The sequence below is a fragment of the Solanum stenotomum genome, chromosome 1 (assembly GCF_019186545.1).
Source record: "Solanum stenotomum isolate F172 chromosome 1, ASM1918654v1, whole genome shotgun sequence".
Lineage (NCBI taxonomy): Eukaryota > Viridiplantae > Streptophyta > Magnoliopsida > Solanales > Solanaceae > Solanum > Solanum stenotomum.
In genome coordinates, this window is record NC_064282.1 from 3,529,342 (window position 1) to 3,556,383 (window position 27,042).

At 35.6% G+C, this 27,042-nt stretch overlaps 2 protein-coding genes across 3 annotated transcripts; one reads left to right on the forward strand and one right to left on the reverse strand.

Annotated features, from left to right (window-relative positions):
- The first annotated feature begins 4,578 nt into the window (after positions 1–4,578).
- On the forward strand, positions 4,579–5,644 carry LOC125876130 (uncharacterized). Its single transcript, XM_049557248.1, has 2 exons — positions 4,579–5,057; positions 5,326–5,644. Exons 1-2 carry the CDS (start codon positions 4,649–4,651, stop codon positions 5,334–5,336), a joined length of 420 nt encoding a protein of 139 aa, XP_049413205.1. The 5' UTR covers positions 4,579–4,648; the 3' UTR covers positions 5,337–5,644.
- A 1,488-nt stretch (positions 5,645–7,132) lies between these two features.
- On the reverse strand, positions 7,133–26,279 carry LOC125841118 (autophagy-related protein 2). 2 transcript variants are annotated; one of them, XM_049534692.1, is made up of 15 exons: positions 25,858–26,279; positions 21,795–22,858; positions 20,795–20,943; positions 20,115–20,290; positions 16,799–20,017; positions 16,594–16,706; positions 13,932–14,136; positions 13,021–13,134; positions 11,711–11,818; positions 11,488–11,620; positions 9,163–9,365; positions 8,514–8,710; positions 7,907–7,982; positions 7,675–7,728; positions 7,133–7,385 (listed from the first exon to the last, which is right to left on the reverse strand). In XM_049534692.1, the coding sequence occupies exons 1-13, from the start codon at positions 26,053–26,055 to the stop codon at positions 7,910–7,912; spliced, it is 5,952 nt and encodes a 1,983-aa protein (XP_049390649.1). In that variant the 5' UTR covers positions 26,056–26,279; the 3' UTR covers positions 7,133–7,385; positions 7,675–7,728; positions 7,907–7,909. The 2 variants fall into 2 exon arrangements, with proteins under 2 accessions (XP_049390649.1, XP_049396827.1); XM_049540870.1 differs by having other exon boundaries at positions 7,675–7,818.
- Positions 26,280–27,042: the final 763 nt, after the last annotated feature.

A 27,042-nucleotide genomic window follows, 5' to 3' on the forward strand; every position in this document is an offset into this window, starting at 1 on the left:
TTGGGCCATAACCTAATAGTTTAAACATTTGAAGTCTAATTGGCTTTCGCTTGAAATTCCTTTGTCTTTTATAGAGTTGGTTTGATATGGATAACAATTAACAACTCTATATATATACACGTAAAGTTTGTTGCGCGAAAAGGAAAAAAATAAATTTATTCTCTATATTTAAAAATTAAACAGTTAATGGCTAGCTTACTTAGTGAGTATGTGGCTTTTTTCATGTTCTTGCGACTTGAAGTTCTCATATCTTGTTGCACTAAAAACTTTTAATCAAAATATTTCAAAATAGTCTCATAATCCTAAAGCCAACCTAGACGCAGGTCATACGTTTCCATTTTCCACGCATTGCTTAGATTACTATAGTGATGCTAGAAGGGTTTTTCATTAGAAAGTTATATCGCATAAATATGGTGACAAGAATTTATTTTTGTATATTTAGACGGAATATCTCACATAATTGATATTAATTATGTGATAAAAGGGTGAACCAAAATCTTACACGTTTGGATCCATAAATTCTGAATCCATTTTTTTTGTCTCACAAAAAGGAAGTCACGTACATAACTTAAATATTCAAGCTGGCGATGCTTAAGTTGTACGTTTTTGAGGTCCATGAATTGCTTTCTCCGTTGCCTTTTCCCACTATTATTGTTATAATAATTATTAATATTGTCCATCTTATTGGTTATGACTTTCTTGGAAACTATATATCCACTTTTTATTATTTTCATAAGTTGTTAATCATTAATATATACTACTACTAAGGACATCAGAAATTGAATCTAGAAGGAAAATTCATGGTTAAATTTTGAAAATAGGACCCCATTTTTCTGGCCGTAATTTAGGGAAATGACTTGGCGTTCCAATCCTTATCTTTATTTAACATAGACCCAAGACTCATTGTTCTTGACATTTTGTAACAGAAAAAAAAAAGAACCCCCTAAAAAATTCAACATTAAAGTAAAGTGATCACTAGGCGGACTGCATAAGTGGCAATAAGCAGGAATAATATATCGTTAAACCTCTTTACAACAAATGTTTATATTGATATTTTTCTTATTATTATAATAAAATATTATTATAAAGAATATATAAAATAGTATAACATGGAAAATTAGTTTCGTAGAAAAATATGGCTATTATAGTATAATGTTATTATAAGAAATAACTGTTATAAAAATTTTCGATCGTAATTATATATGTTATTGTCTATACTTATTTACACTACGAGTTCATTTTTGCCGATTGATTATTTTATTGTATCTTTTAGACTATTAAAATAGAGCGTTTTATAGGTTATTTTTATTCGATGATGTAAAAAAAATGATACAGAGTAGGCAAAAGTTTAAATTTAAGGCTTTGTGGGGGGGGGGGGGTTGATATGAGGGGCATGATCTGACTTTGCTAAACGTGCTTAAGAGCAATAAACATATTACAAAATGGGGATTTCTTAAATTATGAGTATTAAGACAAAATTTGTTCACCCTATGGGAGACCATAAGAGACACATATATTGCCATTGAACCAAACCTCCTAGTAATTTAGTCCACTTGTCTTCATGAGGTTTATATCCATAGTCCAAATCAGTATTTACCCAAAATGTTATAGTTTCATCATTATATAGTAATGGAAAAAACATTTTTAAAATAAAAATAAAAATTAGAGTAAGTAGTTTCAATTTTGTCCCTTTGACCAAATATATTTATGGGAGCTAGTCCAAATATATAAAATCTATACACCTAATTATGTATATACTATAGGTATATTTACTGGCTATTTTGTAAACTAGATCACTCGATAATATAATAATTATCCCTTAAAAGAGTAAGCATATGATACGAATAATTGTATACTCCAAAGTTGTTGTTTTTTCCCTCACAATATTCAGTCAAAGGAATCAGCCACCTGTTGGGCATCCATTTGAAGATCCGCTCCTGAGATGCCCTTCTTCTTATGAAGATAAACCAACCATGTGAGGACCAATTTTTCCATCCATAAAATTGGAATATTTTTAAAAACTTTTTTTGTATCATATTAATTACTAGTCAATCAAATACCTAAACCAGTATTACTTAAGTACTTTTTTAAAAATTGAATGAGTCATTATAAATTCAAAGCAGAAAGGTTGATTAGGAGTACATGTGCAATGCCAGTTAAGCATAGGAGATAACTCCATTTTTTGTGTGTTGTAGAAATTTGTAATTACAGCAACATAATCACCTTATCATAAAATATATATCTTAACTTTAATACTTTCATTTGTCGGCACAGCTTTTCCAGATTATAGAGATATTTCACTATAATTAATTAAAGAGAGTATTTCACAAGGTTTAGTACTCCCCTCCTCCCGTTGTTATGTTTTGTTTCTCGAAAGTTAATTTTATTAATTTTTAAAATTAAATTTGATAAAATTATTGTTAAAAGTTTAGATATTTAAAATTTATATCGAGGGTAAAACTTACCCGCATCGAATGTACACACCAATTTAATACATGCATGCCATGTGTTTAAATCTATAGTTCATTTAGTGGTTGTAGCATCGTCCATGAATTCAAATTGAGTGCGATTTTACAATATATATTACACTTTTGGATCAGCAAGTAACCAAAACCGTCCATCAATTTTGACCCTCAATTTTCAACCTATTTCTTATAGTGTTTTAAAGTTCGATTAATATGAATTCACTCTATAAGGTATTTACTACCAAACCATAATATTTAGTGGTGTATTTGTTGAATGTTGACCACTTTTTTGTATAGCCCTTACAACTTTTCAGATCCCCTGTGGACTAATTTTGCCAAAAATATATATGCAGAAATGGGAGGTTAAAGATCTAATGCACCTTTGGACCTAAATTTAAAAAAAACCTAGCCAAGATTACATCTAGGGGAGGCTTATAAAGATACAACAACCTTTTCTGGCCCTCCCACTTGGCAAAAACATTTATTTTTCTCTATTTTGCGGGTTATATTTGTTATCTCCTACCAACACAAATATCGAGTAACGTTTAACTACAACGTATTATGTGAAGTCTTGCTGTAATATAGACAACACCTTTTACCATCTAATTTTCCTCTGCTAGAAGTCATAACAGTGGATCTTATAATACAAGAATATCAGACATGTTCTGTTTCATAATTAAGGTTTTTGGAAGTATATATAACATTAGAGAAAACTGTCACTATTAAAATCACTAGTTTCTCGTTGAAATTTTCCGCTGAAAAATGTTGAGTGACTATTCCCACAAATATTTTGATTAAATTAATGAAAAAAAAATAGTAGTGTTTTCATGTAAAAAATTAGGAAGATTCCCACTATTTCAGTGAAAATTTGTTTCCCACCATTCGTTTACCCACTAAGTTTGTTCAGTTGGAATATCATGTTTTATAATACAAATTTTTTATTGATTGACGGTGGAAAAACCTTTGTTTCTAATAGTATTGTGTGGATTTATTTAGGTGTGTTTTTGACAATTATCTCTTTTATTTATAACTAAAAAGTGGTGTGTACACAATCTACTCAGAATCATATAAAATTCCTTTTTTTCTGCCTATCTTCATCTTGAAGTGGTAAATTAGTCAACAAAGAAAGCTATAATTTAGGAGTAGTAAACAATTAGAGTGAAAAAAAGTTGCCTTCATATACAGTGCATCTAGCATAACTTTCTAGATATAGGTGAAAATTTTATTTCCATATTTCATGCTTGAATGGTGGCAGATAGATATCACTATCTTATAACAGAGGAGAAAACACATGCAATGTGATTTATTTTAATGGATTCACATGTCTGCTATGTTATATTAAGTTAAAAGTAGTTGTTCAATGAACTACTTTTGAAGCAAAAAATAAATAAAAGATAATGTATTAATTTGTTATATGAATTTGACCAGTATGCAACAGATCTGAGAGGCATGATGTATTTCTTTACAGTTTTATAAACCAGCTACAGTTACGACACCTCAACGAGAGGCGGATCGCGAATTTAAATTTATTGAGTTTAGCTTTCTTAATTCTTACGTCTAAATCCATTACACTTGACATTATGGTAATAGTGGGATAGCCGCATAGATTGAAGGGTGATTAGTTGAATATCGTTTGTCTCTTGTATTTAGAAAATAATATATGATATATATACGTCAAAATAACTTTGCATATAAATATTTTTCAACACCCTTAGCAATATTCATAGTTTCTTTACTGAATTGAATAATATTTGTTAAACTTCTAATAATTTACCACATATATATCTTATCCCTAGCAAGTTGGGTCGTCTATATGAGTTTTCTCCGTTTCTATTGTTGTGACGAGTGCTTATGTGAGCACGTCCCAAAATATTCTAAATTGTAAAAATACAACACAAATTGACTAATTTTGTGTTGACTATCAACGTATCGTAACACTCCTCCTTTATTCAAGCTTGAGACTGACAATGTGAGCAAACTAACACAAGAGTGGATTAATAGACATAGACAATTTTTATATATGTGAAATGCGGTGATTGTCCTTTCAAGATATTTGGTAGTCAAAAGTTGATTACATAATAGACAAGTTTACCATCTATATAAAGACTAGAAAAACTACATGTGACTTCTCACATTGAAAATTATTAGTCAAAAGATCAGTATTATTTTCCTTTGAATGGTCCATGGCCTGCCTAAATCAACAAGGACTTTGCACAACAATGGGTCCAAGAATTTCATTCTCTAATGATTTTGCTGATAATCAGCAAATATTAAGGCATGAACAATATGGCTACAAAGAGGCACCTGTTTCCTCTGATTTCGAGTTTTCGGTCTCCGGTTACAAGATGATTCCAGCTGATGAAGTTTTCTTCAAGGGTAAATTGTTGCCCTTGAGAGAAAATAGCACTAAGGCAACCACACTTAAAGATGAACTTCTTGCTAATGACGATGATGGTTATGAAGATATATTTCCATCAGTAGGAAAGGGGAGCTGGAAAGAACGTTTTGGTTTTAAGAGAGCTCCAATATTGCCAAAGAAAGTTGATAATAAAGAGACAAAAATGCCTGATTTCTTCAATGACATTATCACAGGTAAGACAATATATTTATACTAGTTCATTCACTTGAAATTACCTGAAAGAGTAATGTTGCTCGGATTCTCAAAAAATGATGTAACATTCATGTTAGATTCTCCAAAATTGCACTACTTTTGAAGGATTTGACACGTATCCTACAACATTTTAATATATAACATAGCTTATAAGTTATGTGGTGCGTATTTATCTTAGATCCAATGGAAATAGTAAAACTTCATAATCTCATATATGAGTCTCTTAATTGTTCCTTTCTTGTCTTTCAGGAGCTAACTGATAGATTGAAGAGGGAGGATAAGCAATGGTAATGTTGTAGAGTTCTTGGATCTAACAAGGGTGGACGTTCTTTTTTTCCTATCTTGTTTTGGGGTGTTTTCAGAGATTTTGAGATTTTTCTTGACTATTAGGAGACTGAAAACTTGTAATCTCTTTGATCATTCAACCTCCACCCCTTAGAGAAATGGACCATGTACAGCGTCGTGATTGTTCTTACGTTGTACAAATGTTTTCGACTTTTAAGTACTTTTGATGTAATCTTTTGTATTTGTTTGATACAATCTAATCTAATAATGCTCCTTTATTGTCACTCGGTGTTTCTGTAGTACACCCATTTTTAGTTGATCTTGAATTGAGATTTGAGCGCTGTTGGGAACTTGACAGGAACTTCCTGGAAAATGATGGCAGTTTTATTCAAATTACAATATTTGTGGAGAAAGAATCGAGGCATATTTTACCCAATAATGAAGAGTTTGAACCAAGAGGAGGGGAGGTCAGGGAGAAGAGTGGTGCATCACAAATCACACATACATATAACAGACTAACTATGGTTCCAATGAATTGGATCTAAGATCAAATTTTGCCACTTATGAAATGAGGGATATTAATAAAGTTGTTACAATCCAAATTTGGCAAGGAAATAATAGTTGGATCCTTGAGCCTTAAGGTTAGACAATACATGATTATCTTGGAATTACTTGGTACACCGTACATGTGCTAATAATATAAGTAATACACACCCAATAAAATAATTGAGGTTCGCGCAAGTTGATCCAAATCCCACCATTATTTAAAAAGAAGACAACGACCATCTTAGAGATAAAATATCACATGCATACTAATGATGTAGCCATATTACCACAAGGGTAAACTTTTATATATAAAAAACATATCACTGTGATTAAGTCCACCGTTGTCGACTTGTCACAACTACTTTCTTTGCTAAATCAATATACACGTTAAAATGTGTTGCCATTTATTTTTAAATTTCCAAAGAGACAAATTAACACAGTTATTGTATTGTTTGTATATCATCAATCACAATTATAAATGTTAAAATTAGTCACCAAAAGAAAGTCCCTTTCACAAAATTACGTAAGAACTTATTGTGAAGCAATCATGAAGGATAAAGTGTACTATGACAGTATCATAATGATACTATCACAAATATAGCATGAAAACACTCCTTGTCCCACTTTAAATGATAGTAAAGACGTTCAAAATCTCCAGACATATAGTGTTGTACAGGCATTCTATTGCTTCACGATGTATATCATCCAATAGATGTGAATCATGTCCCACCAAAAGAAAATATCCACCTTCAGCTATACATATGCACTGACCTAATAAATGATAGGCCAAATATATAAACGCGTCATTTAACTTGGTCTCAGCTTAACATATATGCCCTCCAACTTGGGATACGCACAAGTAGACACTTAAACTTGTATAAGTTGAACAAGTAGATATATGTTTCCTACATGGCATAATACACATGTGTGTCTACTTCTGCACAACCAAAGTTGGAGGGCATAGATGTCAGCTGAAAAGTTACACGTTTATGTATTATGTCTAAGTAAAGATAACATAAAAAAATTAACCTGTAACACGAGAGATAGAGTGTATCGAGAAAGCATATTTGCCAAAAGACAGTAAATTGCACAGACTGAACACTCCCTCTTCACTTTGAGAAGAACTCTTATTAGACATCACGAAATACAGGACGCAGCTATGAGAAGGAAGAGAACAAGGGGAAGAGGAAGGGTGGGGGTAGGGGGGAGGGAGAGAGAGAAAGGATACAAGTTTAAACCGAAGATAATTACAAGAAACAATGTTGTACAGATGACAATTCTGCCAGCAAAACCAAGGGAACCAATATATTTACAATTTGCACATAACACAGCTGACATAGCCGAACAATTGAAACTAGTGGCAGGCCCGGCCATATGAGCAAAAAAATAAGTTCACCACTCTGATATTTACATAATTTACATGATTACCTGTCTCCTCAGATAAAAGAATCTGTCTAATTGTCCTACGATCTGTACACCTGCCATCGATATAGGCAAAGCAAATAAGTTAAAATTACATGAGCACAAAAAAGAAAACCTAAGCCAAAAAACTATTATTCCAGTTTATGTTTTAACCATGATCTCATGATTAAAGAGATGAGAGGGGGGAAGAAAGTTGACTTGATGACAAATGAAAAATCAACTGACTAGCTTAGTACAAGTCGATAGCTAGGGGGTGAAATGGCATTGTCTCAAAAGAGAGAACTAAGTTAACTTCAAAGTTCCACTTTTTACCAGCCAAACATATAAATAACCTCCGATACTCACCTATACAAAACTAATGCTGGCTTGCAAATTTTGTTGGAGCTCTTCATGGAGAAACTTCGATATGCAAGCAAGAATAAAATGTGTTACTGCTTCTAACCCATTTCAATCATGAAGTAAAAACTTCCAATGTCTCAGTTTGTCACACTCGTTACATGGAAAGTTAGCTGTATAAATAGATTCAACCATGCTGGAAATGAACCAAAAGATACAACTAAGGATTGAAACTGCATACCTACTACATGTACTGCTGAGATGGATTTGTCCCCAAATATTTCTCCAAAGACTCTTTCTTACGCTCCGGATTGAGGCTGCATGGGTGCTATAAGTTAAAACTCCACACGGGAATATAACACATTGCCAAAGTCACATCTCATTATATCAAACTGATAGAGCAGAAGCTATGAAATTGATTAAGGAATTGAAGAAGTCATATTCGCAGGTTTGGGCACGAGAGAAAATCATCAATAATAATAGAAGCAAATTACGATTATTTTTTATAAATTGATAAAAAATATTATGATGATTATTCAAAATTCCTACCTTAAACTTCAAGCCTAGGCAAAACTCTTTAAGGTAAGATTTCTCATGAGAGCATGAATCTTCAGTTAGTCAAACTCTTTGTTAATCCAAAACACAACCACAGAGAAAACAAATTTTGAAGCATTAAAGGTTGACAAAAAACTTAAAACAGTAAACTAAAATAGATAAAAAGAGAAAGAAAATGCTCAATATTAATTACGCGATGGTTTTGTTATTCTACCTTGGATAAAAAAAAAAAGGAAAGCCAGTTGCCCTACAAAACAATTTGAAAGAGAGAGGGAGAGAGAGAGAGAGCAGACCTGTTCCTTACACCTAGAAGAGCACAATGAACAGCTCGTGCTGTGGCAGAAGCCGGGGCAATGGCTGCTGCTGGAGCAGCTTGGACAGCAGTTGCAAAAGCAGATCCCATTCCAGCACCACGCTGATACCGTTTGATGGGAGTGCGTATTAAAGCAGAAGCAGATTTACTGAAGCCATCACTCATACTTTCATAAGCCTGGCAAGATTATCAGGGATCAGTATCTCAGTTATACTTTCATTAGCCTTCCAAGATTTTCACGATCAGTGCCTCAGTTGGACTACATAAAGAGTATATTCCAAACTTTCACTGAAGGAAGCTGAATGGAGGGGGAAAGGGGGTTTGAGGAAAAGGGGCGATGGGAAATAAGAAACTTGCATATTCCAAACTTTTGGTCTAGGACGACGAATGCTTGTCATCTGTATATCTAGTTCAGGCAAAATTTCCCCAAGAATGAGAGGAGGGATTGCAACGTCACGTACTTTCACTTTTTATATCAACTTAAGCAGACTCTTTTAGCCACAGTGAACCAGTTATCTTCATTTCAACATATACGGGAGTGTCAATTGCAGGCATTAGAACTAAAATTCAGAAACGGTGCTAACCAGCCAAAAAGTAAAACAACAGTGTCTCAGAAAAAGGATTATCACCTGTTGGATCCCTTGTCGGGAGTCTCTAGGTTGATTAAATCTCACACTAGTGTTTCCTCCACTTTGCACAGGCCATGTTACTGATGGTGGAACACTTGTAAGAATATATTCTGCTTGCAGAAGGATTTCATGAGCGCCAGCAGCCAAATGCACTCCAAGCCCAATTGCTTCAAGTGAAATACTTCTAAGGAATGCTATTGTACCTGTAAAAGATTGAAGCCTTTTTAAGAGCTATAAGCCGCAACTATATTGGCACACAGGATATAGATACTTTTACATGGCTATTAATGTCCTCTAAGACAAAAACAAAGCATTTGTGTCCTGTGGCAGGGTTGACCTGTACATTTGAAGAAAATAAAAAGTCCAAAGACTCAATTCCCCTCTTTTAACAGATGAGAGCAATTACAGCAGAGGTACTATTATTTGTCAACAAATACTAAACAAGACAAGCACTTCTCACCCAGTGATACGACGCTTCTTCTTAGCAATTAGAGACATAATTGACAGCATATAGTCGCCGACCTTTTGCAGAAGATAACAAATAGGGAAGCAGAGTAACATGTAAGACGAGGTCAGAGATTATCCACCAACTAACAACAACATACCAGTGTAATCCCACCAACTAAGCATATAATATAGATAATATAATTTTCTACTTCAAAAAATAATACGATCAAATGATTAAATACATGTGCATCCTATTGCATCAAGCAGCACAGACCATTTTCAGGAGACTTCTATCGATACACTTAGTTCAGTGGATAATTCCCGTCTTTTTTATGTGAAGATACAGGTCTCTTCCAATACCTCCTTTGCCGATCTCCAATGGTATAGGAAATTTCTGCTGTCTTGATGTAATTTACATAAAGCTTCTGCGACAACATCTTTCAAAAGATAAAATAAGAAGAAAAAGAAATACTTGGGGTTCTTTTACTACTTTTTAGTTTAAAGCTTGATTGCGGGTTAAATCCAATGCCAATGGAATTGACAAGTAACAGAATGATCTTACGTCATTCTTCTTCCATTTTCTTGTGAAGCAAAGATATCTTGTTTCCCTGTTGGCAAGATATTGGTCTATCCTGAACCCATCTACATGTCTTTATCACTCCACGGTTACATGGCTCTGGAAAACTATTGAAGAATGGAAAGACTCAATTTTTTTTTACCAGAATGTAACCACTGCCTCAACCAGATAAGATACTTGACAGTTTTATGACATGTATCCCCACCCATCCTATACAGAATGAAACAGTGACCTCTCCACCTATTTCCTCTACTGTCCTTCAACAATAGCCAACTTCAGAGGAACCTACTGGAAACGACCAATCATCCTTCATTTCCGTTCATTCAATCTTTGAAATGCCATACTAGGATATTTCATTCTTTTTCATGCATATTTTTGACTATTTAAAATCAATTTCTTTAGAAACTCAAAAATATTTTTTTACAGTAATTTGTTTAATTCAATAAGTGCATAATGTTAGTCTCTAGATGTTGGAAGTTAGGCGAAATTTCGCTATAGAGTTGGTGATGCATCCCCTTTTTTGGTTTCCCCCCTTAAACTAATGCTTATAACAAGGGGCGGTAGTATGAAATATTCTGAGCCAGAATCAACTTTTTTTTTTTTTGAAATAGGTAACTTTCTGAGCCAGAATTAACTTAATAATTGCATTACCTGCATGCAAAATATAAAGGGAAAATTCTTCCTTGCCATTATTCTTATTAAAGATTCCTTTAATAAATTTTGGAGCCTCAAATCAACAAATTGTCTTCTGCTTATTTATTTTTTTTGAGAAAGGTAATATTTGTATTCATCAACACCAAGTTGGTACTGGTATCAATATTTAGATTTACAAAATAAATGATCTTTTCAAAATTCTAACAGAAGGAGGGGTGCAACACTGTCAACACATTGTCTTTTATCAACATTTCTTCTACATCCCTTGAAAATTAGCTTTCGTTTGGATCATCTTTACTGCAAAAAGTATAAAGGAACAAAAATATCCCACAAAGGCTAATGCATGGCCACACCATACATATACACACACCCGTATTTGCACATATCTCTACGTCTATCTACCATAATTCTGTTGTTACATGCTATAATTTCAGCTCCTTGCATGACAATAACAATATCCAACAGTGCAACAAAGCAAATATATTACCAGCACAAGAAGTGTGTAATTTAAGTTCCTAAAAACAAGCACTCCACAATCAGGAAGAACCTAATCAGTTCAAGATTCACTAAACATACAGGAGGGGCTTTTATTTCTTCCACTACATGTACTCTCCAGGGATGTAAGAGATAGAATTTATTATTGTTACCTCTTTGCATTCCTTTTAGCAACTTTTGATCCTTCTTGTAACTCTTCACAGGAAGAGAAACCAACTTTGCTGCACTAGAACCAACAGCTACCAATGACCGAATAGGAGGAAGGCCTTTCAATAGTTTATGAATCTGAGGGTAACACAAGAATAGATTAGAACCCATCGCAAACTTTGACATGCAAACCTCAAATTATCCACAATTTCAAAAAATTATACAAACCTGATTTTGGGATATATCTTCCAACCATTCACCTACTATTATTTCACCTATGCCACTCCAGCCATAGACACCTAGAGCTTGAACATGTTTGAGATGCAGGTCAACCCCCTGCATCAGAAAAGTATTGGATACACCATATTATGAACTTGTATATAAAAATATTTCACCTCATGTACGGTACAAGAAAATATACTGCTGGCTATCTCAATATGTGTTCATTCAATTGGTGTACATGATCCTCTTTCTTTATAATACTTACTTTACTTAACAAACTAATTCATAACTCTACCTCACAGTTTGTACTTCCAATGTTTCAATTAGGAATGCCAAAAGTGCATGTTGGGCTGAATCAATAAATGAGCGGCTTAAAGGTTACTTGGGTTGAGATTGGTTGGGACAAGATGGGCTAAACGATAGGTCATAGTCAGACCAGCCCAACTCTAACCAAATTTAAATTCTTTGTTTGTTTTCTTATAAAAAATTTTGGTTACCAAATGGAAATTTGTTTTTCTTTATTATGGCATTTCTAACATATCAAACAAAAGACCTAACCTCAGTCCGTGTCACTCCCCAAGCTCAAGGGCGCAACTGGCACCTAATGCCAAAACTTAGGCCCGAACCGACCCTGCTAGTTTGTTTTCTTATCTATGTGTGGCTTCTATGTGCTATTAGAAATTGGTTCAGAAGGGTCGTCTCGGGCCTAAGTTTTGGCATTAGGTGCATATTGTGCCCTTGAGTTTGGGGCGTGACAGTTCGTGACCAAACACTTTTATTATTTAATTGTATTCTCATGTATCTCCAATAGAAAGACATGAACTTGAATGAGTATCGAACTAAAGGACGTATGAAACCAGGAAACATCTAATTTTAGCAAGTTTTGCATGCATTTGGAGGGTGTCCTTATAGAGTAACACATACTATATGCTTATTACCATGGGAGAAACAACTCGAAAGCATTTGTCGTAATGTTCTTCCCCCCACCCCCACCCTAAATGTCATGAACTTCCATTTTTAGGTAAATGAATTTCAAGAAAAGGGGATGAATTTTAACACTAAATACCTGGCGATCGGATATCATGTAAACCAATTCAGATCGGCTAGAACTTTCCATTTATAGTGAAAGTTAATGTGCACTTACAGTATGACAATTCATAAAAAATTCAACTTCATCTGAATAATCTGAATATGCCTTACACAACAAAAGAATAAGAAGAAAGGCGAAACTCTGACCAGCTAATTTCTAAAACCACACTACAGCAATGTTGCCAAATTAAATCTATAAAGGAAAATCACTAGGGAGAAGTAAATACCTTCCAAGGTACAAGGTTAACAAGCTCAACATACTTGCCACCCCTTAATGCAGCTAAATCAACACGGCAAGGGCTATAGTCAACCCGAAGATGAACAGGCCAGATATCAAATTTCTGCAACCAAAATCCAGTAAAATCAGCTTCAACTATCAGTCCACATAACTATGGCAGGCTGATCAAGCAACCAGCAAAACCACTCTCAGAATAAAGTTGGTAGGTCCACAGATCAAAGGATTCAAATGAAGGCACCAATAACAAGTATTTATTTGTAAAAAAGCAAGTATTTATACAATCAACCATCTTTTTTTGCACTGCAAACGGACAGACCAGCTTTGGAGGATGTTCATCAGCCTGAAAGGGATTAGGTGGGTGAAACCTGGAAGCACTGCAGATGTTCAAAGATGCTGGAATATGGATGGTAATGTGAGCAAGAAGGAAGAAAGATGAAAGATCGTCCCGGCATGCATTTGGTGGTCAATTTGGATTGAGAGGAACAAAAGGTGCTTTGAGGGGACTCAGAACAACATTCATAATCTTAAAATGAATTGTTTAGGCCTTTTTTATTTTTGGTGTGAGCAAAAACTATTAGCTCAAACAGAAGCTATTTATGATATTTTAAACTTTTTGTAAGGGACAAAATTGAATTACAAGTTGTAAGTTGTAATACTTTTGAAGGGGAACTACACTTCGGTTGTAGTATACCTGTGGATATATAGAAGTAAAGTTACCATTATCAAAAAAAAATAAAAACGTGTATTTATGGGCAAGATGAAGCAGCTGTCTTTTCTATTTTCTTTTACCTTACCTTTTCACAAAGATAAATAAAATTATCCAACTGCAAGTGTGTAAGTTTACTTGAAAGGAGGCAACTATATGTTTAATATGGCAAAAAAGAACCACTTATTTCTCACCTGAAAATAAGGAAGCAGTGCCTCTTCGATGACTGCATTACCCCCAAATTTAGTTCTCTTTGCTACTATTTCCGATTTACTCAGATTTTGTGAAGAACTTTGGGAGGGGGTAACTGCTGGCTTTGTTCCTCCGAAAAAGCTGATGAGAAAATCTAACTGATTTTGATGAAGATGTAAACGCATTGGGAGGAATGCGATTCGTAACCTGAAGATGAAAGCATCATATCAATCCAATCACCAAGTACATACAGACTATCCAAAAGGAATACGGTGAATTCTCTCAACAAGTTTGGGTTGAATTCTTTGGAGAGAATTCTATGAGAAACTTTCTGTTGAACAGCAATGAATGATAAGCTATTCACGTGAGCAAGCAAGAAAATATGTATGTGAAGCATGTAAATCATGAGGAAAGGAAACAGCATGGTACAGTTCACTTATTACAGGAATAGCGCGAAAGAGATTAGAAGTGCCTTCTATATAAAATTTCTCGCACAAGTGCACAATGTAATTTATGCGAATTCACAGCCCAAACATTTTCTAAACATACATGCGAGTGAACAAGGCATAAATAAGGGAAGAGAGAGAGACTGGTCAGTAGGCCTACCTTCTTATATGTACTTTTTTTGGAATAAAGCAACAGATGTTGGGACTTGAAAAGGGGGGTCATATCAACTCGTTACAAACTAGAATAATAAGCTCAAACTGAATGACCATCAAATTACGCCAGATACTCGCATACATTGTAGAGTGACGTATAAGACATCTCTACTTTTTTCCCTCCAGATGGATAAAGTATCTTAAATAAAGTATCTAAAGGAGTCGATTTTGAATCATTTTATACATTTTTATCTACACATTCTGATATTCTTGGAGAGCTAATAAGAAATTCATAGATACTTGTGCATGCTAGGATCATAGAAAATTTAGTGGGGGAATTTCCCACCATTCTGTATAAGAGCCTCTTTGAACCAGCAACTTCATCAGATAAAAACTGAAAAGAGGAAAAGAAAAGGCAGAATACTTTGATAGCCCCTTAAATTTGCCACTAAATTTCATTTAGAAACTTGAACTATTATATGCTTCAATTGATCACCTGAACGCATGATAAAGTTGTTCCTATTTAACAGTTCCGAATCAAATTTTGGAAAAGCGCCTATTACGTATATAAATTAACCATATAAAACATATCAACTCCTTTAATTGTATGCATCAGCTGCAATTGGAACAAGCCTGAGATTTTACAGTCTATTGAGGCTAATGTCTATTAAAGGAGGTGCATATTTTCAGTAGTTAATATACCAACGTAATATAGCTTGTTTGAGCCAGAAGTGTATAATAGGAACACTTTATCATGTATTCAGGTCCTCAATCAGAACAAATTGTAGTTCGGGTATCTAAATGCAAAGTTAAGGGGTTATCAATGTATTCCACTGACCAAAAAAAAGAGTCATACTGCTTTTTGTTTGTCCAAATTTTGTTCTTTGCAAATACTTAAATTGTCATAGTAATTTTCACTATCAAGTCCTGTTGACATCCATTGCCATGCAGTGAGTTTAACAAGAGCAGTGAAATATTTTTCCTCTACTTCGTCGTTCTCTCTATAAATGTCTTTTTTTTCTATTTTTGGATAAACCAAAGAAAATTTCATAATTTGCACCAACCTTTGTAAGTGTTCTATTTTCTTTTTTTTTCAAGGAGAGGAGAGATAAAGATTGTGTGTCTGTGTCTATACAATCATATATCATCATTTTTACACTGGCCAATAACCTACAAATTCAGATACTTTTATTTTTGTTATAATGTAAGTAGGTATTAATTCATGGACGATAGACTAGGTCTTGCTTTCATAACAGGTTATAGTTGGGTTGATGGCTTTGTGAAACCTCAACAGGTCTAATAGTCTTCCACCACCCGAACCCATTTACACTCACCATATTATCACCCATTTTTCCACCTCTAAGGACAAATAATCTGGCGTTTGCATATCTCTCTAACAAGCACATAAGCAGCAGATTAAGCACATCGTGGACAGATACAGTATCTTTAAGAATATAAATATACAATGACACATAAAGGGCCTGATAGGTAGGAAAGGAAAGACATGTGAACTTCTGTGCAAAGTAAACTATACTAAAATAAACCAAGTCAAATGGATTCATAATAGTAAAAGACTAGTCATGAACCTCCCTTTTCTAACTGCTGGGTGAAAATAAACAAATAAATGTCACCTTGCCTGAAGCCCTATGCTTCTCTGCATCTCAAGTTTTGTTGTTTTGTTTTTTCCCTTCTTCAAATTCTAAAGAACAAAATCTTAAAACTACTCTCCAGTTACCATTTTTATAACCTAGAACTCTGGCACTTCACTTCTGAGTGGATCCTAATGAAATTATACATGCACACAACAACAACTTACCCAGTGTAATCCCACAAGTGGGGTCTTGGGAGGGTAGAGTACACGCAGACCTTAGCCCTACCTTGAGAGGTAGAAAGGTTGTTTGTTTCCGATAGACCTTCGGCTCAATTAAACATATACATGCACATAAAGGGTATATAAAAATATGCTCTCTGACATAAACCGAGCAAATCACAGAGACAGCAAAGTTGCACTGGAAAGAGACATGTGCCAAATTGAGGAAAAGTTCAAGGGAAACAGTGAACGTACCGGTACTCCTCAAGAGGGATAGAAGGATCAGGTCTTACTGCTTCAAGATCCAGCTTAAATGCTTTGGAAGAAGACTTCCTTAAACTGCCTTTTGATTGATAGTACCCCAGCACCTTGATAATCAAACAGAAGAAAGAATTTTAGATCCAGCATAATTGATTGTAAACTATTTGCAATTCCAAATACGTAAAGAAACTTAATATACCAGTTTCCAAGGGGCAGCATTACTGTTGTCTTTAACACAGAAATCATGAACTGTTATGGACTGCCTAGATACCCGAGTTCCACCATCAGGAAAGATGTCATACTGAAATCGCATTCCAGACAGTGTCAGTTCTAAACAAACAGTTGTATCCCTCCCACAAGTTCCTGTAGATTGCTGTGTTTTACTCTGAACATTTTGCCAGTCGGATCCCGCATACAATCTCCAGATAATATTCATGTTATTAAGAACTATGCGACCCTTAACATTTTTATTTTCATCAGGTTCACTGAGAATGATAGAAGCCTCAGACTCTGTCAACTCCTGCGAACCAGTTTTTCTGTCGACTTCTGAAACATGATTCTCTAAAATTCTTAAACAGTTGTCCCCATACCATCCAGTACTTCCTCTCAAGTCATCACCACTCCTTAGAGGGCTGGGTGTGTATCTAAGAATATCCTTCGATGACTGATCTGTCAATGCTAGTTCAGACAGAGGACATAGGTCAGACAAGAAATATTCTTCAATAAACTGAGGTAGTTGTTCAGGTGATAATGGAGTCTCACTAGTTTCTTGTCCACCTACTGGAACTGAGCATGTGAGAGGCGAGCTATTCAAAAACCTTGGAGAGTCTTCATTACTATAGTAAAATGTCTCGCCAATGAAACTATTATTAGGTGACAGGTAAATGGGTGATTCAAGATGATCAGCTTGGTCATCCTCCTCATGGTTCAATTGAAATGCATCTTCACATATTTCATCCATCAAGTTGATATTACCGCATTTGCTACTTACATCACCAGTCATAGGCTGCATATCAGAAGTTGATGCTACAGAATCCACGTCAAAAGTGCATAATTCTTTCCCCTCACGTGCCTGCTGAACATTATTCCACCTTGTCTGCAAGTGAACCACAGATTCTTCCAGGTCAGGGGCAAAAAGCTGTTGCATTTGAGCAGCTAAACGTGTCAATCCACTAGCTGTATCATGGCAAGTGTTCAGAACAATCTGTGACTCTGAACAATCAATTTCCCAAAGAGCCCCAGTTTCAGAACTGATTCTTAAAAGAGCTTCAACATCTGCCCCTTGAGCAACTTTAACATATCCAGTCTTGCGAAGATGCTCCACACTGTAGACACTGCCAGCACAGTTCGGTGCATGCACAGCAGAAAGAAGCAGACCCAGATCCTGCACAGTAATTTTGTAATCCCTGATAACAGAATCAGCAAAAGTTGTACTGGAAAACCTCAAGGAAGATGCAGCCAACAGACATGCTACATACTGCTCATCTATTGCTTCCTCACAATTGGGAGAACTTGACTGAGAATCAGCGCGTCCATGCATCGTCAATTTATTTAGGTATGGCTCGTAACTCAAGGCAATGTCTATCAAGCTAAGGATAAAAGAAGATTCAAAAGGGACACTAGTTTCACCCTCTTTCTGCACATTACTATCACATTCTTGTGTAGCTTCAGGAGAGGGTAAAGCGAAAAAGGAGAAAATTGTGTCAAACCAATCCAAGCGTCCACCAACTGCAACAACAGTGCCGCACCGGACAGTGATGGACACGGCACTGCTCTGTGGATCTTGAAAGTGGATAATATCTAAACCTGACAACTTAGAAGATAATACATTTGAACCTTCTCCATCACCACGGCTGCTGGAAGAGTCATTGATGGAGATGAGGAGAAACTTTTCACTTGGGACCCCTGTAACTGAACCCCACAAGTTGCCCTCACCATGGGTCACCCAGAGAAAGCTAGAACCATTTGTTCCTCCAACATCTGCAACAGATAATAGACCAAAGTTCCGAAGTTCCAGTGTAAAGCTATGCCAAGAACCAGTAATTTCATTCTGTAGTGAACCCTTATTATTCTTCTCCATGGCTTCCTCATTAATTAATATGGTTACAGAATCACATTCAACAAGGACTGATGACTGAGAGGCAGCAGTCACTTTTTCAGTATCAACAAGATTTAAGTCCAGTCCTGATAACCTATCAATCACCTGACTCACAATATCATTTAATTTCAGAAATTCTGATTTGCTTAAAGCAATTGTAATGGGAGATAAATGTGCATGAATGCAGAATTCAGAGCTTATAATCATTTCTTGTCGAATATTATCAACGTCCCCAGAATCCTTGACAGTGGTTACAGACGAAAAGTCATATCCTTTTCCTCTGAACTTCTCTAAGCACCTTGCATTCTCTGAACAAGCAAGCTGTCTGGCTCTCTTCATTATCCAAGGACCAGTCCTGGCACAGTCCTGCCAAGAAAAGGTAACAACAGAAGGCCCTCTTCCATTTGATGTGGTCATTAATTTCTGAGTTGAAAGTCTATACTTTAGAACACTTCCACAGGTATTTTCAACATTCTCTCCAGACAATGGTGTGATTAAGTTGACTTCAAGCTTCCCAAAATTCAAGGACAAAGAGCACAATTTAGCCACAGAATTTCGACTTTTAGAACTAGTAGCAGAACATTTTTTAGTTGCATGGCTTGCTTTGTCCCCAGGAGCTGATGGTGAAGAAACATCAAGGGAAATAAACTGTTGCCAACAGTAATAGCTCCTAAAATCTTCACCTTTTCCACAAGGAAAAGCCAATATAATCCTGGCAGTTGGAAGAGATACAGTGCCCCTGAAACTTTCTTGTTCTGAACTTCTTCTAGTATCAGAGCAAGGGCTAGTCCTTCCATTCCCTTTGGATGAAGCCATACACCTATCCTCATGGGCCAGAGTGCTAGATGTTTCAATAGGAACCTCAATTTTCTTGAAAAATTCTGAGATTTCAGTTAACAAATTAAAGTTTACCCAGAAAACAAATGGTGGAAACTTCAATGAAAAAGATGTTGGCCCAACAAATGAGTTTCCTGAAGAACTTATTGTGGCTTGGCAGAGGCTAGCACCAAAAGTTTTAAGCAATTCTACCTGCACCCCATCGTCAGCAAAAAGACTTATTTTCTTCCTTGGATGGGGGAACCCATCAGTAAAATTCATCCCTAATGGATTAGGAGCAGCAGATGCACTCTGATTATCCAGATCAACATTCTTGGTGGACCAATCAAGAGGTGGGATGGCAGTTTGAACTGCATCTTGAATTTTTTTGATGTTATTATATGTACGCAATTTGAAATCAACTGTGTCATCCTCTCTTGAGAAGTGATCAGTAAGTGCCACATGCTGAACTGTAGCTTCAAAATTCACTTCCTGGCGCTGTACCTATTAAGCCTTAATGTTTTTAAAGTTAATAGAGGCTACTAAATGTCCAATAAAGCAGTGCCAGAAGCAAATCAACAACAAAGACATAAAACATTACCTGCAATACCAGAAGCAAATCTTGAAAACTTGCACTTATATAATGAACATAAAAACCAGTATTCCCTTTATCAGCATCCACGGTGCAGCGATGTCTCTCTTCCTCATCAATAAAAGAAAAAAGAAGAGATACTTTGGCAACTGTTGCCCTAATATTGGTTTCAAGATGCTGCTGATCTGTAGTGAATTCAAAAGAAATAAAATCAGTTTCCTGACAAGGGGATGAGGTAAAATACTAAGCAGTAATTACTGAGGTCCCCACTAAAGTGACTTAAACAATTTCAATGACTTCCTTCACTTTCTGAAATAAGTAATATACATTGAGCTGTATAATCCACCCAATTAGAGTGGAAACAGAAAAGATTAAATATAAAAATAAATGGGAAATACAAAATGACTAAAGTGTCAGCTCAGTGTAACCATCTTAAGAGATAAAAATGAATTTGCAGTTTGAGCTCCTCTCTGTACTTGGTATGTATATTTTCTTCACTAAGCATGTATTAGCTTTGTGTACAATAACTTTTGCAATGTCTAGAACACTCTGTTCTGAATGCCACTGGTTTATATGAACCATTTCGACACAGACATAACTAATCACAAGGCAGATCAGCACATTTTCTGCTAGGGTGAAACTAGAATAAAATGTTGTGTGTTTGTGCATATTGGGCCCAAAAAACATACCAGAAGGAACAAGCAACGATCCAGAAGCAAGGTTAGAAGCAGCAGTTATTGCACTAAAAACAGAACAAGTCCAATTCCACATCCCACTGTTTCCTAAAGCTGACTGTGAGTTTCTCAGACCATCAAAGCATTCAAAAAACTGGTGCACGCTGCAAGATACAACATAAGAACATAAGGACATATTGTATTTTAAAAGAACATAAGGAGAAATCAGCATAAGGAGATCTTGCTGCCGTTAACAATTTGTTGTGACGCTTTTTTTTAATCAGGTAGAACATACTTCATTCATAAACATGGCCAAAAACTGGCAGTATACAAGGGGACAATTTGTTGTGATGTTATCAGTATAGGAAGTTGAAGACTCCAAATGTTGAAGCAAAAGTACTGCATAAAGCTTCCACATCCAACTTAACATCAAAATGATTACTGTAAAGAGCTAGTATTGACTTGTGTGACCATCTTATCTAAAAACTTAAGTGATTAGAGAAAGCACACTTTTCCTCACATAATTATGTCTTTAACATGCCCCCTCACATGGGATTTGACTATTGTTGTTGGATCAAACACGTGGCTTCGGACCTCCACCTACTCTGATATATATTAAATTGTTTGACCATCTAATCTTAAAGCTCAATCCGCTATAGAGAGCACACTTTTCAATTCATTAATTATGTCTTAAACAACTAATATAGAGGTAAAGCTGAAAGAGCGCAAAATTTTTTAAAGACTAAACTATTCAAGGCCAACACCTCGTTAATCAAATATTATGAGAGTTCAATTCCTACAAGACATTGAAAAGGGTTGAAGCAACTAAAGGCAGATCATTTATTATGTTTTCCCCGAGATGCATGTTGTTACAGAAAGCACATGAAACTTAGCAGCATGTCAAAACGTTTGTATTTCTTTAGTCATAACATACAAACACTCATGAACTCCCACTAGAATTATCATAATCTATAGGTGCTACTGCATGATAAGTAAAATGCAAAAGGGTATCAACCTTTCCCCAAAGTCTGGTTCCTCTTCGTCATTGACTTTTCGGCTTCTACTCACCCAGTCCGATATAAGACGGGACTCAGACAGCAAAGCTTCCCTCACTGGTTCACTCTCGAATGCACATTCAGCAGAAATTGCTTTAGAACCTGGAAGCACCTCATCCAAACTGAGCATAGAAGTATCTGCTTTTGTTGAATCACAAGTCATTACTGAATTACAGGGGGGAAATTCTGTATCCTTCTTCTGACCCGTGTCTTTCAAAATTCCCCACAAATGTATTAGGCATCTGATGCTACTAGGTTGAAGTTTGATTACCAGAGGATCAATAGAAGCATCTACCTCCACTTCGCGGATATCTAAGGAACCATTTCTCCAAGGTATAGTCAATTTTAGGTTCCCAGAAAGTCCGCCTCTTTCCCCGGTTATTATAGGAGTTGTGACATTTGGTGAACAGTTTCTTGACCACTCACCTGTAGATGTTCCTGAAGCACATGGATTTGGTGTCTCATCAACAACCTCATCAATTTGAAGGAATTCAAGAACTGCTCCACTAAATTTGATAAAATTTGTCATTTGAGTCAACCCCAAAAGGTTAGCATCCGCTGCTTCAGTATCCAAAGAATCCCCTTCCGAGATGCATGTCCCACATACTACTTCACTTACTCTTAATACTAAGGTTCTGCAAAGCCCTCTCTGTTTTTCCTCACCTAAACAGGGATCAAATACTATGATCAATTTTCTAACTTCTACATTCAACCTAGTGAGAAACCATTTAACCATTTTAGCAATGGTCTTGACCCCTTCATGAACATCAAAAGCAGTTGTTTTAGCCCCACAATCATCAACAGCAACATCCTTACGGTTTCCCGAATCTTGGTTCACCGAAGCAGCACCATCTTGAGTTGAAAGACAATTTCCAAATGTGCTTCGAGAAAAGGTTGCCTCAGGAGCAAGCACAAGCTCAAGTTCATCCACCTCTATCCGAAAGCCATCCCCTTTCCAGGGCATTTTCATAAGCAGAGAGCCGATTGATCCTTCTTGAACATATACAGCTGCTGCGGAACCAAACTGAAAAATGCAACAGTGTCATAATCAGTAAAAATCAAACATTTCTTTGGCTAAGACAGGAAGATGTAGCGGGTTGGAGATGGGCAGGAAAGAGATTCAAATATACCTAGGTCGAGTATTAATGATGCTTTAGTACCACTAGTTAGATAAAGTGAGTAACATATGATGTTGTTTCTCCAACCNCCCCCCCCCCCCCCAAAAGAAAAAAAAGGTTTCAGGGAGAATGTCCAACAGGCAATAAAATCCATAGAAAATAGGTGAAAATCAGGAATGGCTAACATATATGCAGATCAGGAACACTCCCATGAAGTACCTCAAATCAGCAAGCTACAGGTGAATGGCGTTAGCATGTTACTTCCACGTAAGAAACACCTAAAACCTTGAAACCTTCTCTGGCAGCCAAAGAATCCGACTTTCTAGCCTAAAAAAATATCATAACTTAATTTTTAAATTATAGAACACTTCTATTTTCAGACAATTCACCAACCAAATTATGATACGCCTCCAAAGAGAAAGAGTTATAGCTAAAAGGAAAAATGTGGACCTCAAGATGGAGATCGAGACTATTGCCCTGCACTTCCAGAAAGCAGGGAAAAATATATTGAGTTCAAGGGATGATTTTGAATCCTATTACCTCGACTTCAACAAGGCTCATCGGGCAGGAGTAACCCTTAGAAGAAGAAGAAATAAAATATTGTCTGTCCTTATACTTTTCCTCCATTTTTTGGGACAGGGGGTTATTACCTGGGATGGAATGTTTCTCCTCTAGCACTTACGTGGACCGTATAGAGAGAGAAAAATAGGAGAGTTTTTGATGGGATAGAGAAGGATGTTGTACAGTTGCAAAATTGTCTCTTCTCACTTACTTCTTGTTGGTACATCCACGAGGTTCCTATTTGTTTAGAAGTTTAGGTGTTGTTCATAGAAAACCATATGTTTATATAAGGCATTATACTTTTTGGTACACTTCTTATGTACGCATGAGTATAGCCTGTCAATTATAAAATTTTATTACTGTAAAAAAATCCTCCTTTTTTCTAGTTTTCTGCCATTCTTTCTTTCTTCTTTTCTTCAATCAACATCCAAGAGAATCCACATAGGCAACACTAACTAGTAAGGAATTAAGGGCTACAACTTTATTCGAGATCTGGTAATTTGTATTCCTTTGTACTAAAGGATATGCTGGCCACCTCCAAAAAGTTATCAACAGTAACTATGGATTCAAAAAACAAACTAAAGAGATCCTAAAATGTCTATCAACTGAACTGCATCCTCTACATTTGCTTCTTTACACCAGAAGTGAAAATTTACAATACAACTCCACTTAATTTTCTGCATAGAATTAAATCTATCCTCAAAACACCTTCCATTCCTTTCCTTCAACACTATTTACCAAATACATGAAGGAATTGCTCTCCACCATCTCTTTTGAGACTTGCTGCCCCCTCTCCTGATCCAACAGCTTAGGAGATCTGTTGTGTGTTCTGGCATAGTCCACTTGTTGCCTGTAAGGCTGAATAAGAGTGACCCACAGTTGGGCTGTCACTTTACAACGCAAAACAAATGACTATTTGTCTTTGCAGTCTCATTACAAAGAAAACATCTTGAGGCTATTTAAATACCCCTCCTCCATAGAGCTTCATGTGTTAGACAGACTCTTCTTTTATTAATACCACAGTTGGGCTACTTCTTGTTGTTACACTTACATTAAGTTTGGCAATGTGAGGACTCATCTCTTTCTGTTTCTTTTTTGTGATAAAAAACTTGTATTATGGGTGGGCATAGTTTGGGCAAACCCGATATCCGCTTCCTTTTTTGGATTTCTTGTCTGGATTTTCAAATTACAGATTTATTTAGGATTTAATTTTTTTAAAAAAATTGATTACAGATCTGGCACATAGAATTTTTGAATATCCGAAAATCTGAAAAATTTAATCCGATGTCAAAATCTCATGCCTCAATGTTTTTGTTGTTAGGATAGTTCTTGATAATTCGTTTTTGTAATAAGCAGCAACTCAACTTGCACCCAAGGGTGTGGCTTGTAGTCAATGAAGTGGTTGAGAGTCATGAGGTCTTAGGTTCGAAACCAAGCAGAGAAAACAACACTAGGTGATTCTTCCCATTTGTCCAAGTCTTAGTGGACAGAGTTGTACTTGTTGCTAGTGGAGGTGCCAGATATCCCGTGGAATTAATCGAGGTATGCGAAACTCAGACACCACGGTCATAAAAAGAAAAGAAAAAAAAAACAATTCAACTTATAAGCTCAAAACTGAAAATCCGAAATAACCAAATCTATTAATCCGAAAATGAAATTTGAAAAATCAATCCAATCCGAACTTGTTTGGACTGTAACTTCTTGAATCCGAAAATCAAAAATTCAAACCGAAATTTTCATATCCATTCTTAATTGCCTGAATGCCCACCTCTACTATGTCCGTGTAGGATAATTGATTGCTAGATCAAATAGGCTCTAGCTTTTGATAACTTAATTTGCCTTAAAGACAAATTATTTAGAAATTAGATAACTCGTGATTTAGGGTAAATGCATCATCTAGCTTGGAATAAAATGGACTTGAATAGAATGAAATAGATACAAAGAATTCATAGATATATCACAACTAACTAAGTGGGTTCTTGAAGTTAGAGGAAAACAAAGTCCACGTCTAAAGAACATTACTAGAAGAACACCCCAATCAATCTCCAGAACTCTCAAGGTTCCAGATTAAAATCCTCAAACTACCACTACCTTGCTCTGAGGTTAAAAGAATTATATAAACCTACCACTCAACAAACATAACCCACAAAACTACAGATATCTCTTTAAGATAAATAGAGATCAGATAAAATAAATTCATTAAAAAAATCTACAAGTTTTAGTATAAAATTCAGATTCCCATCCTCTGGATTTTGCGGAATCAGAAAAAAGAGCTACAGAGAAGTTCTTATCAACCAGCCTTGTCAAAAAAAAAAATGAAAAAACGAAGAACACAAGCCCGCACCTTTTGATTGAGATAATCAACATTGAGGGCAAGATCAGAGAGCTGAATGATACCGGCCCTGGCTTGCACATCGAGCTGATCGAGATCAATATCGCCAAGTATAAATTTCCCCAATTTCTTCTTCAACCAGAACTTGCAAAACCTCTTGATTGCCCAGCGCGAGAACAACTTCTCCGCAGACCTCGCGAACTTCCACATTCTACCAAATTTCGCACTTCAGTTCAATTAACAAAACCAGAAAATTAGGGCTTAGGTTTCCAATTAACAGAATCTGCATGCAATGGAGAGTTTTCACCTCCATCCAAGTTTAGGAATCAAATTGGGATCAAAATTGGGGTTTAAAGCATGCAGTCAAAAGGGGTGATGAAAGACGACCTGCAAGAGTCGTGTTAAGCTATAATTTCGTCTGTGTTTTTGCCCTTCAAATATTTTAATTATCTATTTTTTGTTGTTTTCTTGTTTAATGGAAATACTAATCGATTAATTAGACATCCTAATGATCATATGTGCCTGATGCTTATGATTAGGTACCTTGGCCTTTGTCTTGAAGATTTGTTTAAGTTGATTCCCCAGTATCCACGCAAGTGGGCAAATTGCTTTATTCTATTGATTCTTATATATATAAAAAATAAAAAAATAAAAACCGGAAAAACTGTAGCGAGCAAAAGTCGGACCCTTATCATTACCCAGTTAAAAGGAGCCCTAAATAGTTAAACGGACCAAGAAAATAGAATGAGGTCTTTCTTGATAATTTTCAAATTTGATTATAGTTGGGATTTTATTATCAATTTAAAGATATAATTTAGATATTTATTATTTATATCAACAATTTGGATATTATGTATAAAAAAATATATATATAAATTGAAGTGTGAGACTGAGACGAATGTATACGTTGTATTCATACATGCATTTAGATTGTATCTCGATACAGTTGGCATGTATACAAAAATACAAACAACAAAAAATACATGTATTGTATTTATTTACTCTGATTTCACTTATATCTTTTCGCTCTTGTATTGTTTTTATTCCTTAATTCTAATTTCACTTGTATTCATGCGGATATTTAAATTATAAGATAAGAAAAAGTATAAATAACTGTATTCTAATTTCACTCGTAATTATTTACTCTTATATTCATTCACCAAAATACATAAATACAATAAAAGGGGGGGGGGGGGG

What these genes read in the sequence shown, in the direction of transcription:
- LOC125876130 (XM_049557248.1), top strand. Translation starts at nt 4,649, where the DNA reads ATGGCCTGCCTAAATCAACAAGGACTTTGCACAACAATGGGTCCAAGA.
- LOC125841118 (XM_049534692.1), bottom strand. Translation starts at nt 26,055, where the DNA reads ATGTGGAAGTTCGCGAGGTCTGCGGAGAAGTTGTTCTCGCGCTGGGCA. An exon ending in ATCGTTGCTTGTTCCTTCTG is followed by an intron (nt 20,291 to 20,794) that starts GTATGTTTTTTG and finishes AATTCACTACAG; the next exon opens with ATCAGCAGCATCTTGAAACC. An exon ending in ATTTGCTTCTGGTATTGCAG is followed by an intron (nt 20,018 to 20,114) that starts GTAATGTTTTAT and finishes AAGGCTTAATAG; the next exon opens with GTACAGCGCCAGGAAGTGAA.